The 15,313-nt window shown below is 38.4% G+C and overlaps 1 protein-coding gene across 1 annotated transcript in view; it reads left to right on the forward strand.

Annotated features, from left to right (window-relative positions):
* myripa (myosin VIIA and Rab interacting protein a) overlaps positions 1-15,288 on the forward strand; it is a 32,075-nt gene extending 16,787 nt beyond the window's left edge. Inside the window, exons 5-16 of the mRNA XM_085389056.1 lie at positions 2,132-2,212; positions 3,854-3,951; positions 6,233-6,313; positions 6,465-6,611; positions 7,183-7,309; positions 7,835-8,370; positions 8,655-10,700; positions 11,556-11,612; positions 12,164-12,343; positions 13,983-14,144; positions 14,358-14,456; positions 14,562-15,288. Coding sequence (XP_085245182.1) covers positions 2,132-2,212; positions 3,854-3,951; positions 6,233-6,313; positions 6,465-6,611; positions 7,183-7,309; positions 7,835-8,370; positions 8,655-10,700; positions 11,556-11,612; positions 12,164-12,343; positions 13,983-14,144; positions 14,358-14,456; positions 14,562-14,654 — 3,707 coding nt within the window. The 3' untranslated portion in view covers positions 14,655-15,288. The remainder of the gene's footprint in view (positions 1-2,131; positions 2,213-3,853; positions 3,952-6,232; positions 6,314-6,464; positions 6,612-7,182; positions 7,310-7,834; positions 8,371-8,654; positions 10,701-11,555; positions 11,613-12,163; positions 12,344-13,982; positions 14,145-14,357; positions 14,457-14,561) is intronic.
* The last annotated feature ends 25 nt before the right edge of the window (positions 15,289-15,313 follow it).

Raw genomic sequence — 15,313 nt, forward strand, 5'->3', positions numbered from 1 at the left:
ATTCATCATTTGAGAATTCTGAAACTAGTTTTTTCCACGAACAGTCAAATCCTGATGATAACTATGATTATAAAATAAATACATCTACAAATCTTTACAACTGTTGTTGTAATTTTGGTGTGACATCACTTTTTTTTTTTAATTGTTCAGTTTTTTAGTTTGCTGCTGTAAACATGGAGAACAAATGGCATCCTCAGTGTTAAAGATTACTTATATAAGCATACTAACAAGTCAAAAAACATTGTGGGCATAATGATGATTATTAGGATTCTGCTAGCTTTAGCATTTAGCTCTAAGTCCTGCTAGCACGTTAAAGATATCTAAGACTGTAAAATAATAGGTTAGCTTTAGTACTGATTTAATTTTCATTTTAATTCAATTTCAATTAACTTTTATTTACATAGCTCCAAATCAGCCCCAGCAAACAGATGACTACCTATGGCCAAGCACTTAGCAACAGTGGGAAGGAAAAACTCCCTTTAAACAGGAAGAAACCTGGCAGAACTGGGCTAAATCTTCCGCTAGCGGTTGAAAGTGATTAGACGAACACAGGACAAAACACACCATGGAAGAGAAATTAACAATAACTCTTTGATCAGTTAGCTGTTTAACAAATACTCTTTCAAGAAAATGATAAAAGGATGGTTTGAGATTGGCCTATAATTAGGCCAGTTGACAGCCGGGTCGAGTGATGGCTTTTTAAATGATGGTTTAATATATAATGTGTAGATTAATCATACGATTGAAAAATTAATAATGGTAGGACTTCTCTGAGCAGTTTTGCAGGAATAGGGTCTAAAAGACACGTTGATGGTTTGGAGGAAGTGTATATTGAAGTTAAGTAAATATTAGTAGTACTGAAAGTAGCTGTATATAATAATGAGTCTGTAAGGTGGTTAGAAATGTTTTCTCTCTAATGGTTTCAGTTTTACTTTTGAAGGAATTCATAAATTCATTGGAAGTTGTGGTTAAAGGAATTTATTGGATTTCTGTAAGATCTAAAGGTAGAATAGATGTAGGTTAATGTTATTCAAATCAATGGAATATACTCTGCCATTCATGATACACGGGAGAAGTACTTTCTGCTGCAGAGTTCATATTCTCATGCATGCCTCTGTCAGCTCGCCTTCCCGAGAGATTCATGGCGCCTTCAGGGTTACAGTGACCTCCAGCTGCTGTTCTGGTCATACTTCTAATCGCATGCATCTGTTATGACACAGATGTCTGCAGACATACACGAGGCGTCACTAGAACAAAATCCCTTTTCCTGCAAATAAAACACAAAAAAAATCCTCAGGTTGTCTCTATTTCAGGATATTTCACATCAAGCTTGTCTCTGGAGTTTTAACCAGTGGAGTAAAGTGCTTGCTTCATTTAAAAAATCTGAACAGTTCATATTACTTAAGTGCTCTTTGGCCTTTTAAATGAATTGAAGTGACCCCGTGTACTCAGCTGTACCCTTGAACCGGGCCCTGCTGTGCACAGATCGGCTGGTAATGCCATGCATGAGGAAACTAATGCACTTATATAACCACAAATGGATGCATTGTTGCATGAATATTTAAATGATGTGAAAAGAGTTCAGAGCTTAAGAGCTGCAAGGGGAAACTATGTAGAGAGTGACTGAGTGCTCTCTACTGAGCAGTTACCGACATTAAAATCAGATTATGTATTTCAAATATCGGTCAGAGATACTGTTGATAAGTTTGTGTAGTTATATCTGTTTACACCATAGATGTATTACCAGCAAATGTAGTGAGGAAACAAGTAATCAAACCAAGCGAAAAACATGGTAGAGTGTCATTTTTATCAAAACTTACACTTAATAAATCAAAAATTAAGCTCTCATACAGGAAAGAACATCTCACTGGAGACAGCACAGCTGAGGTTTAGGTATTTGCAATGAAAACTGTTCTTGTCATAATAAAATATCAAAATTAATTCTCATAATTGCACAAATGTAGTTTCCATAACGCAATTTAAAAAATGACAGTGACCAAAAAGATGCTCCTTCATCTCTTTAATGCTTCATCTTATTTAAAGGTTATTCCCGTGATCAGGTTCCAGGATAAAAAGGTTAATCCCACGTGGAAGTCTTTTCACGTTCATGTAAACATGTGTGTGTCTGCAGAGGGCAGCGCCTATGAGGAGAGCATCTGCAATGAGGACAGCGTCTGCGGGAGCGACTCAACGTTTTACAGACAAACTGAAGGTGCAGACACATTTAATTATGACTTCACTGATGCTTGATTGTACTGTACACCTGCTGTTGTAATTACACATGCATACACTTGGACTTTCACATATCAAAAGTATGACACTTTGTGGTGGCATAAATGCTTTATTTAATGTACAAAAGTTACAGATTTTCCCCAGTTCAGCTTTCTCCCAGTAACTAGCTAAGATAAACGTTAAACTAATTAGTTTCAGTTTTTGTTTGTTAGCAATGAAGTAAAAAAAAAAAGACCTGCCATTCAAGTTTTGCTTACAGTTCTAAATATAATTGGTTTTAGTTGTATTTCTGGTATTTGTAAAATACTGAAGTGCCAAAGTAACTTTAAGTACAGGGGTCAGTTAACTCATCAGTGAGCCCTTTGGAGCTGTGCGCCTTTAAGTCCCAGCGTAGCTCTGTTTTCCTCAATTTTTGAGGTTGGGCAAGTGCAAATTTAACAATCTGCACCACAATATTATAACATCAACTTTTATATTGAAGATAATAAAGCTGAATTTGGGTTTGCAGGGAAATATTTGCTTTCTTGCGAAGAGTATTAAGATGCACAAAGGTGGATTTTGTTAACTTAACACAGTTCAGATGATTATCTTGTGTTACACTCTGCAAGAAACCAATATGTATTGTATTGCAATGTTGGCTTATTTTTTTAGCCCTTCCTGGAGCATCAGTTTTAGGCCTATTAATTTTATGTTTCTTGATTTAATCTCTTATGGAGTGAATTTAATAGCTTAAACAGAGGTGTTATGGTGCTACATGTTTTATTCATTTAGCTCCATGATAATAATGAAGTTCCAGCCAGGCCAGAAATCCAGAAATTTAATGGAAAAACGGCGCTTGGCAACTTTGTGTTTATATACTATAAGAATACAACTCGTTGGCAAACAGATTGAGTCCTGTATTGCAAAGACACCCATTGCAACTGGGTTGGTCTCATTGGTGCAGACAGACCCAGACAGCAAATATTTGCAAACCTTCACCAATATGAGAGTATTTGCAGTCGAATGTGAGAGCTTTTCCATCTTTTACCCAAATCAGTCAGTGAAATGCTCACCATTTATTTGCCATACATCAGATTTGGCTACTCGAACATTTGGCCTTTTTCTCCTGATTGGTCATCCATTTCCTGTTAAAGTGAATTTCAACAAGAAAAAGATATTTCCCAATATCCAGGTCAAACATAATCCTCTCATGATTCCACATGAATCCATATTTGTTCCCATGCTGACTTTCATGTAATGCTTTATAGCAGAAGAATTGAGTAGTTTTATGATCTTAGCTGTAATCTTTTGGCGCAGGTTCCTATTGCATCTCAAACAACCATGTCAGTCTGTTCTCTTCTGTGTCCTGCCTTGCTCTCATTTGTCATCACGCGCATAGTTCACTGCGCTAACAGGATGAGTGACGGCAAACATGAATGAAAAGCTGCTTTGGGCTGGTGGTCATGTCTCAGTCTGCAGAAACTGGGACTGAATGCAGACAGATGCATGTCTTTAAAAGTGAACTGAACTGAAAACTGCTCCTTCTTTATAAAATTTTGCAGAGTAAACAATGTAAACAATTGTTTGATCCAAAAGTCCTTCAAATAACAACAAAACACGTGATTGTTATTTTCGCATTTAGAGCACAGCATGGCAGAGACGCTCACTGTGGCCAGGCGGGTGGCAGAGGAGGCCATAGACGAGGCCATTTCCAAGGCTGAATTTGACACTTCCAATCAGGTTATTCATGTTTTTCCTCTCATACAAATAGTTGCTTATTGTTCGAACCTTTATCGACCCATACAGTCTTCTACTGGAAATGCTACATTATGTTGGAGATTATCCTCAATCTGCACTTTGATAAATAGCCTCTAGAGACCTTACATGAAGTTTCTTTTTAATCTGACTATTCTGTTTTTTTATTTTCTTTCAGTCAGATTAAGTTAAACCATCAGGATTATGCTTCAGTCCAAAACTCAGATGGTTTAATACTACAGTATAAGACAATGGCAGGGCGATTGCTATCTTTGTGTAACACTTCCAGCTCTTCAAAAATCACAGACGCTCAGAAAGATTGGCTTTTCACGATTTATTCCTGCAGAAGACATAAAACACACTCAACAGGTGTCTTCTGATGGTACCAGCAATTGTAGCTCCCTCACAGTGCAAACGCGCACTGTCTTAACAGACTTACAATTAACCTTTTAATAAAGAAAAGGTGGAAAATAATAACTTCTCTCATTTTACACTCTGTCATACTGAGCTTGTATACAAAAGAAATCTTATGACTAATAAAATACATTTCACAATCGTATAAAACAGAATAACAGGATAACATAAGTATCACCAACTAAACATTTCCCTCTAGTGGTCAAATTAACAATAGCGCATTACATCTTCACTTGCTTGTGCTTTACAGACAAAATGGCTGTTAACAAGCTCACGTACCTGCAGAAGACATAAAACACACTCAACAGGTGTCTTCTGATGGTACCAGCAATTGTAGCTCCTACAATGTAAAACAACATCACAAAAAGCACAGAAAAACGGTAAATCCAAACACATTTCCTGCTATGCGCAGCAACCACTAGGGGGCTGACAAAGACTAACTGCCAAAGAGCATAAATACGGCAGAAACACTATTTAACAGCAACCCGCCTTTGTTTCAGTTACACAGAAACTTTCTAACATCAATATGAACCTATATACATCGACATGTACAACTTATGTAACAACATTCACACCAGAAACCATAAAAATGCCAGAGCCTTTCATTACAGGACTTACCCTCACAGTGCAAACGCGCGCTGTGAGGAGCGGAAGCCTTAGCAGCTTCTAAACGTTAGAGTGAGATCCGGTTTCTGGGTTTTCAAAATAAAATACAATAAAAAAAATGATAAAATTCACACTTAAAATGATAATTAAGAACAGGTAAGTGCATGTTTTTCATATGTATTTAGAGGAGGCCATAGACGAGGCCATTTCCAAGGCTGAATTTGACACTTCCAATCAGGTTATTCATGTTTTTCCTCTCATACAAATAGTTGCTTATTGTTCGAACCTCTATCGACCCATACAGTCTTCTACTGGAAATGCTACATTATGTTGGAGATTATCCTCAATCTGCACTTTGATAAATAGCCTCTAGAGACCTTACATGAAGTTTCTTTTTAATCTGACTATTCTGTTTTTTTATTTTCTTTCAGTCAGATTAAGTTAAACCATCAGGATTATGCTTCAGTCCAAAACTCAGATGGTTTAATACTACAGTATAAGACAATGGCAGGGCGATTGCTATCTTTGCTCATAGCTGTATGTAAAATGTGGCCACTCCATGAAATAACCCGAGGAGGTCATGATGTGAATCCTCGATTTGAATGCTTTTGCTGATGTGTTTTGGCTGAGTGACCCTTGTATGGTTATAACTTGTCAATCACAAGGAGGGACTGCCATGAAACCGCATTCTTTTCTTTTCTAACTTGAATCATAATTTAAAAAATTGTATTCAGTAAGCCTTGAACCCAGTATGTACGACCATAAAGCCATGAGGTTGGGTCGTTAAAGAGGTCATAGCTGAAAGGACATTTTTCCTAAATTTCTTTGTTTCAACCATAGTCAGCACCCCCTGTTGGTCTTTTGAAAGAATGCAGGTTGAAAGTATTTTCTTAAACAAAGTTCATCTAATATCTGCATACCTTTTTAACTCAACTGAAAACGATTTGCTCATTCACATGAAACCCCAGTAACATGCTAGCCTTTAAAATGTTATACTTTTTCATATAGGGGGAATTATTTTGGTTTAATTCATCACTTGACCTTTCTAACTTAGATTTCTGATGCTGCATCTTTAAAAACACAGTTATGTTAGAAAAGATTTACTTCTTACTAATCTCTCAAAGTATGCTAAAGCTTTTGGATGCAGCACAGCAAACATGTATATGTAGTGTATATTCAGAGGAGTAATCAGCTTAGAGTGTTTGTTTGCGGCGATGAATAGCTTTTTTATTTGTGTTTACAACAGGAGAAGCAGAATGAAGCACGCTATCTGCGGGAGCACAGAGGAGAGCTCATTGAGGAACTGGCCAAAACCATTGTGCAAAAAGTAAAAAACATAAGAACAATAATTTAGCATGTGAAGGCCTCTTCAAACCTTCCAGTATTAGAAAGGAGTTAATTATTTAATTTTATTTATTTTTTCATCTGCAGAGTACTGAGCTGTTTGCAGCACTAATCCTAGTCTCTGTTTATGTAAGATCATTAGTAGGAGAAAGACTTTGGCTGAGATGAGAGCAGAATATGATCAAGACTTGGCCCTTGAACGCAACACTGACCTTCATCATCAACATCAGTCCCCCTCTGATCAAGCGTCCAGCTCACAGAAACATCAACCAAGCCTCTGGGTAAAAATAAATAAATCAGAAACACGTTTTGTGATCCAATAACTTTACCTTTGTGAATAATTGGTGGGAAATAACTCAAGTAATGTATTTGTATTTATTCTTAATGAGTAAACCAGTTTGCTTAGAAGACGTTAAAGCTCCAGGAGCACATGTAGTATGAAGAACAAGTTACATTTAAAAATCTCTTTTGTTGGTACCACCCAGGCTGTGTTTTTAAAAAAAAGAATATTTGGTACTTAGAGTCTGTTCTGTGATGATCCTGATGAAGGCCATGGGCCAAAATGAGTTAGTCAAGTAAAAAGGTTGTTCTTCATATGATAAATGTTGCTGGACCTTTAGGTTCTTCTTCACACGCACATCAGAAGCAGCTGAACAGTAAGTCATCAGTTCTTCTTTCACTGAAACAAAGGATGACATGATCATTTCTGTTTCCACATGCTGACCTCTGCTGGTTGAACTATTCAACAAGGAACCTTTATATTATCATCAGTTTATAGAAATAAAAGATCAATTCAAATATCACCAAATTATTTTTTTCTAATTTTGCAATGACTTTTATCTTTTTCCCCAGAGGTCACAATCTGCTTTCTCACTGTTGGACAATGACCTTCCGGGCCTTATAGAAGACTCCCCGCAGACATTACAGAAGGAAGGAGCTGGGTCGGCTTGGAAGAGTGTAGACCGGCTGGATAACGCTGGTAAGATCCTCAAAAACTCAACAAGTATGTTAAACTCACAGTTGTAAATTGGATTATTTTATGTATATTTTTCTCCTCACACTGTTTATGATTGAATGTATTACCATAAAAAGTTGGAACAGGTTCATTACATATGATATACACAACATGCGTGCTCCTGTAACTGGAACAACATGATTTAAGTGACAGGTAAACAATGCTACAGTCTCCCAATTTTAAGGAAAACGGTCCACATTTGCATCAGCATTTAATGCTTTTTTTCATACTTTATCTCTTTTCAAAGTTTTCATACAAACTGGCTTCATATCCAAATTTTCTCTGCCTTGTTGGGGAACTGCTAGCTGTAATGTCACGCTCTCAGTTCTAGTTAAAGGTGTGGTAGGTAATACTTGTGTGGGTGTTTTTGTTGCATCGTTATATGCCTCGTTTGGCACACTGCTCCCTGCTTCTCTGCGTGATATCTGCGTCCTTGTGTGTGTATGTGCATGTCTGTGTAAATGCGTCTATGCGTCGGTGTGTCCGCAGTGCTGAAGAGCCCTGATGGGAACTGGATTGCCCTGCAGAGCGCCCAGCTGTCTCGTCCCAGCCTACTCACTAAAAGGAAGAGCCTGGTCTACAGCGCTTTGGAGAGGGAGTCCGGAGTGGTGTCAGCCTACGAAGGTCTGGGCTCAGACAACGAAAGCAGACCAGAGCCTGACAGCTCCTGGGGTGCCGTCCTCAAGGAGATCCACAGGAAGATGACGGACTCTAACTTTCACCTGCCTGACGCCGGCGACAGCATCCCATCGCCACTAACGGGCGAGCGAGGCAGCCAAGATGGTCTGTTTTCAGACTCTGAGGGGAACTGGAAGCCTAAAAAACCTCTCATGGCTCTCTTAAAGCGGAAGGTGCCGGCAGAGATCATCAGACCTTCGTCATCCCACAGGACAAACATCATCGATGTGAACTTTAACCTGGAGGGAGCAGGAGGGAATCAGGGAGAGACGAAGGTGACAAAAATGAGGAAGTCACGGAAGAGGAGAAAGAGTAAAAAAGAAACGGTGGCTTCTTCTCCTGTGTCGGTAAGAAAGAAATACAGATGAAAGGACACTGGACTATCCAGCTGAGTCATTCAAGGACCTTTAAACATGCAAAGCTGCCAGCTTTTGCTCTGAAACTTGTCTAATTTCTGCAGTTGTTTGCATGGAGCTATGACGATAAAGAAATGAGATGATTACTCAGTTAACTGATAAATCAATCAGTCAAGTCTCTGTTTTTCAAGACAACAAACCCACTTCACAAATAATAGCAATGGTAAATATAATAAATTTATATTTTCTAAGTCAAACACTCTTTCTGTTTGCAGGATTTAAATCAAAATGACAACGTCCCACCACATCCTTCTGATGATGTGACCTCTGACACTCTGACGTCTGAAGCCACCACCCCTGAACCGTTTGACTCTGAGGGTAACATCACTGTAAATAAATCCAATCCAGTGGACGAGGAGCTTCAGTTAAGTCTGGAGCAGCAAGCGGCACGAGTTTCTGACTCGACCACAAGAAATGAAAAGCTTGATGAAGACGGAGATGATGGACAGACGAAGAAAAGGACTCAAGAAAGTACGGATGTAGAGGAGGAAGATGAGAGGCTGTGGAAAATGGAGATCGATTTGGATGAAAGGAGAATGGAGGATGAGGAAGAGAAAGAAATGGATGAAGAGATGAAATACAGATTTTACAGGCTTGTTGCACAGTCCAGACTCTCATACTTTTCGTCTACTGAAGATAACCTCGACAGAAGTGAAGGAGAGTGGGAAAGAGAGAACGATGAAGATATGGAGGAGGAAGATAAAGAGCAAGATGAGAAAAAGCCAAAAGGACTGACTTACAAAATATGTCAGTTGGAAAAACAAGTCAGAGCTTCACAGTTCTCATCCACAGAGGACGAGCTGGACAAAGTTGGCATAGAAGAAAAGGAAAAGGGAGAGGAAGAGGACGAGGACGAGGAGGAGCTGGTGGTGAAAGTGTGTAGATTAGTTAATCAAGTCAGTGCCTCCGAGTTTTCATCTACAGAGGACGAGTTGGACAGAGTGAGCAGAGAAGGAGACGAGACGATGGACGAAGAGTCTCTGTGGAAACTGCCAGCAGAGGAAGCAGCACAGCTACGCGATTTGGTCAGTTTAGTGAGGGCTTCTCAGTTTTCTTCCACTGAGGATGAGCTGGATAGAATTGGAGAGAATGAGGGAGAAATGGAGGAGGAGATGAAACAAGGAGAAACTGAGAACAGCATTGAGATGGAAGAGCTTTGGGAGAGAGCAGATAGGGAGAGGACAGAGTCCATTGGAGACCTGGACGTGAACATGTTTGAGTTAATGGCTGATACTGAGAAAACAATGAGAGAGGGCAGGGATGGAAAAGTAATACATGAGGATGCTTTTTACAATCAGATACAAGTCGAGGCTGTCCAGCATGAGGAAAATGAGAGAGCGGAAAATAAAGATTGCACGGTGGAGAGGGTAACAGTGGATGAAACAATAGCCAAGGGGCACTTAGGCGCTGAAAAAGTAGAAGTTTTCAAAGGAAATGAGAGTGAAAACGACTCAGAGAAAAGACAAGAGATTAACTTAAAAACAGGGGTGGAAGCACAGGGAAGCGACTTACAGCAAAAGAATTGGCTTGAGGCAAAGTGGCCCGACCAAGACAGAGAAGACAAGTTTCAGAAAGAAAGCAAAGAAAGCGAGAAAAAGAGGCAATCTTTAGAGGACAGCGATGAAGAATTCGACAGAATAATCAGCAGCATGTTGTTAATGACTTTGGGCGACATGGACGTAGAACCAATAATGGATAATGTCGGAGGAAGAAACAAAGAGCTAAAGGATGAAGATGAAAGCAGTGATCAAGGAGGAGAGAAAGGAGAAAAGGTTGGACAAAGCACAGACGCTTCAGAGGAGACGGGACATCTTTCAAAGGAGTCTCAAAGTCAAAGAGGCCACCAGAGGTCTGAGTCAGAGGTGAGAAAACATCCCGAGGAAAATAGAAGTGAGGAAACTGAAGGAGATATTTCTGCAAAACGGGAGAACACAGACAAGGCAGGCAGAGATGTAAATGAGCAGAAAGAAAGTGAAAAAAGTTTGGTTAAAGAAAAACCTGCAGCTTTGACATTTACCAAGACATTTGAGACAAGTGAAGCTACCATGATGTGTGAAAGAACAGAAGAGGACACGGAGGAAAAAGAGGATGGAAGAGAAAGTCTGGCAGCAGAGCGGCAAGCACTGGAGACATGGGGAGATACTGCAGACATGGAGAAGACAGACATGAAGGAAGTCAAAGACAAAAGTGCAGACATCATGGAAGAAAGCAGCACTTTGTCTCTGCCCGAGGGTTTACTGTCAGCAGAGGAGATTCAGAATGTAAGCACTCAAGCTGTGAGACCATTTCAGAAGCTTTTTTCTGACACTTATTTCCTACTAACACTCTGCTGGGTAAAGTGAGCCTATGCACCTTAGAACAAAACAAACACACACGTGCACATTTCACCAGTTACAAATGAAAAGGTCAGTTCATAAGAAATAAAACACAGGATTCATTATTTCTATCAGTGCTACAAGATTACACATAATCCTGCATCAGACATAGTCTGTCCCAATAACCAGATTTATTAAAGACCCTCCAAAGAATGTATAATCGTGCTAATGAGTCTGCATGGTGTGTTTTATTTGCCAGAGGGTCCCTGATTAATTCCTGGCTGGCCAAACCTTTATTCTATTTTCTGTCTCCCGTAAAGAAAACAAACGTTTGTGTAAACCTGCTTTACATAACTTCCTGCTTCATCGCTGTTTTCCTCTCACTTCCTAAAAGTTTTCCGTTCATTTGAGCTCAAGTGTTTATATTCAGTCCAACAGGCCTGTGCTAAAATTTCATTTACAAACTTTGCCCCCTTTAAGAGTTTGATTACAGAAGAAGTCTTGATTTGTGTTATTACAGCTTATAGTGCTTCCTGCTGTATTGGACTAGATTATAATAACATAATAAAACAATACTGACGATGCGAAATGCAGAGTTTATGATAGAGCTGTAAGAGCCGACACCCCAGTAGAGCTCTCTACGAGTTTAGGTTCTCCTGTGTCTCCTTTACTTGCAATATATCACTTTAAAGTCCAGTGCAAACTCCCTAAAAATCATTTGTTTTGAACGCAACTAACTTCTGTCTGATGCTTCTTTCTCCTCTGTGTGCTTCGTTTCCTCCTGCGCTGTGTGAGCTGTAGGGTAGAGACATGGAGCTTTACAAAACAATAGAGTTTATGTCGACTCTGTTGGAGCAGGTGAGAATGAACTTTGTTTTGGTTGAAGACGGGTACTCAGATTAGTTTTTGTTTTTTAATATTTTTCCATGTTTGTCATGCATAACTTATTTTTCAACATGTCATCAATGTTACCCCCCCCAAAAAAGAAAATCCATAATATTAATGATTTACTAGCTTTTATAGCTGATTACCATCCACTGTGACTGAAGTCCCTCCTCCTTAAATGCATTTGAATTCATTCATGCATCTGGATGTTTTTATTTTGAACTTTATTTAGAGCAGTAAGTGGAGTGGCACTGCATTTCATTAATCTGAGTCCAGGCTAACGTAAGAGCGTTAATATCCCAGTATGACCTAAAAAAAACATCAGGATGTGGAGGAAATTCAAACTGCAAGCTTTAAAATCCTTCACACTGAATTCCTATATTTTGGTCACCTGGGTATGAACAGTTGTTCTATTGCACTCTTACTTGTTTTTCTAATTTAAATGAAAATAAAGGTATCCTTAATCACACTGCCAGGAGATGTCAGTATTTAGAGTAACACCCGTCTCTGTTTGTGTGCTGTAGAGATACTCAGCCGTGTCCCTGCGCAGCATCACTACTGAGATGCTGAAGGTGCTGAACGCCACTGAAGACCTGCTGCAGGGTGTGGAGGGAGGAGAAAACACCCCACCCCCATCCACCTCCCTGCCCCCCAACACTGACCCCAAAAAACTGGACCAGCAGTTCTCCAGACTGGAGGAAAACGTGAGTTCAGTTTAAAGATATTCTACATCACATGTAGCACGGTTAGCTCTTGTTTTGAAGATGCAGCATTTTAATTTAGGCTTTAAAAGGATCCGCTAAGTATAATTAAATATTACCATAAATCTTTCAACAAACATTAAAAAGAAACAAAGCCAACTGAATAATAAGTTACTTTGGCTGCTTCCTTTTTCCCTTACATTTACCCTGCTTCAATTTCTCTCTCAATAACTCAGTGACGTGACAGCTTGTTTTAATAGTTTCACTTTATTCACTAGATTTTCAATTGCTGTTGAGATAATTTATTAAAATCATTATTTTTAATAATTTTCAGTTGAGTCCATCAAGTAATTAACACATAAAAATTGTGGTTAATGTAGCTGTTATTCCATCATGCATTGTTTTTGTTTTTTGTTTTATTTTGTTTCACACATGGTACAGCAGTAATTCATTTCCTATACACAACCTTTCTTTCAATTAAAGTAACATGAAAAGGAGCAGGAAGAAGAATAAATTCTGATTGACACTTGCCCCCTATCTGTGATAATACAAGTAGGCACTTACAGCCAAAAATACACTCTGACACTATTCTGCACACAACACAACACAACAAAACAAACAGAACAATATACTCAACAATGAGCAATACCACTAAATATCAAACTAAAAGGATCATTCTTTCTACAATTTCTGTTATTTTCAGCTTCTTCATATCGGTTTATCATTTTATTCTTATAGCAGATTTTAAATTGAGAAACATTTGTACAACCCTTAAAATGATCATGGAGAGAATTCCAGTTTCTTATGCCTATGACTGTTGGACACATTTGGCTTTGTGTGGTTCAAGCAAACCGGTGCTTAAAATAAAACTTCCTTCTGCTGTCCCCATTTTCTGAACACAATACAAATAAACTTTGTAACTTAAGAGGTAGTGTTTTATTTTTTGCCCTAAACATAATAATTAATGTCTGTAATTTCACTATATCGTCTAGTTTTAATAATTTAGATTTTATAAACAAATTATTAGTGTGTTCTCTATATTTAACATTATGCATAATTCAAAGTGCTCTCTTCTGTAATAAGTATAATGGTTTCATATTAGTCACATATGTATTCCCCCATACTTCAACACAATAACTCAGATAGGGTAGAAACAATGAAAAATATAATATTCGCATTGCCTTGTAATCTAATATATACCTAACATTACCCAGGATATAAATACTTTTAGCCAACTTTTTATTTTTAACATGTTGTTTAATTTTTTTTTAACATCCTGTTAAAGTTTATAACCAAAAACCTTTATGATTATCTAACTGTTCAATAATATAATAATGTGGAACTAGTGAAACTTGTTTTTCATTATTACAGTTATAATTATAGTTATAAATGAGCACATAAATGAGCAAATATGGCCTAATGACATTATTGTGAAGATGAGTATTAAACAAAATCGTCTGCAAAAATGTGTTAAAATGCAGCAAAATCTCCAAAATAAGTGCTTATTTCACTTATCCTTGTTCCATCACTGCAAGCTGCTATTTCCTGTTTTGTGCAATTTTAGTAGTTTTAGAGAAATAAAGTTCAAACGAACGCAGGTTTCAAAAACACTTAAACTTGATTTTTTTTAAATGTGCTGCAGGTGTACGTGGCAGCAGGATCAGTGTACAGTCTGGAGGCTGAGCTGAGTGACCTGGAGGAGTGTGCCCGGGGAATCTGCAGCTCCACGTCTGACATGGAGTTGTCCTTCCTGGAGGAGCAGGTGGCAGCAGCAGCTGCCAAGGTACAACAATCTGAACTGCAGGTAGGTCGTGGTTGGATTTCTAGTAAAATATGTAAATAGAAGGAGAGATTTTGATTGACAGATATTTGGACGGTATTTCCTTTAAAAAAAGACATAAAAACATAAAAATTACACCATCAGATTAAAATGAAAAACAATTCAAATATTGAACAGTGCTGTTTTGTTTGTTAAAAACACAAAATCATTTTAATCCTTTCTCTGCGTCTGCTGTAGATCTGTGACATCTCAGCAAGGATCGCTGCTCTGAAGAATGCCGGTCTCAATGTGGACACACAGTCGCGCTTGATCAAGAGCAGGACTATTCCAGTTATGGTACAGTATCTGTTTACACTAACACACTGCAGTGAGTCCATCAGAACAGGAAGTCAAACTTTGCACGTGCACACAAAACTATTTCTCACATGCATCTCCCTGCAGCCCGTCACCCTCGACTCCTCGAGACAGATGAGAAGGCGATTACCTGCACCCCCCGTGAAAGGTGGAGAAACACTGTCCTTCTTCAAACAGTAGAGTTTGAAATACTTTATTTCACTTCATATGGTTTATGTAAAAACAAACAAAGACATGAAGTGTTTTAGTTATTCATAATGAACTTATATTTATGATGTAATATGTGACTTGTTAGTTTTTATTGACCCAATATCAGCTAAATGCAAAATTACAGCATTTACGTAGAGTATTTTCTAGGAGTACTGCAGTGATATCCCTTTATTTTGTAACTTTTCATCTTCCCTGTTTTCCAAATCATATTCTTTTTATTTCACTGCATCATGCAGCTGCTTTTAGACAATATTCAAATTTATGTCCAGTACGGGACATATTTTTTCTTCATGAATTTGATATTTGACCCTCCCCCAGGAGCATAGCTGTGCAGATGGTTTCTTGCTTGGATACTGCAAAATGTTAGTGGTTGTAGCAGGATTTCCACTTGTTTTGGGGCATCATGGACTTTACATTCATTGCATACTAAATAATATGTATTAATTATACATTATATAAGTTTTGCAATTCATTACGTGTCGTGCCAGGAAAAGCATAGGTGAAGCAATAATTGCTACTCAGTTTGTGTCAGTGACACTGAATCAAATGGGGAGGGGGGTTAGGGATTAGGGGTCCGGGTTAGGTACACCTGAAGGTCTTTTTATGTGTATTGTTCTATTCAAAATATT

This window comes from Rhamphochromis longiceps, linkage group LG18 (genome assembly GCF_057381845.1).
Source record: "Rhamphochromis longiceps isolate RC_006_pf linkage group LG18, R_longiceps_female_GT1.1, whole genome shotgun sequence".
NCBI lineage: Eukaryota > Metazoa > Chordata > Actinopteri > Cichliformes > Cichlidae > Rhamphochromis > Rhamphochromis longiceps.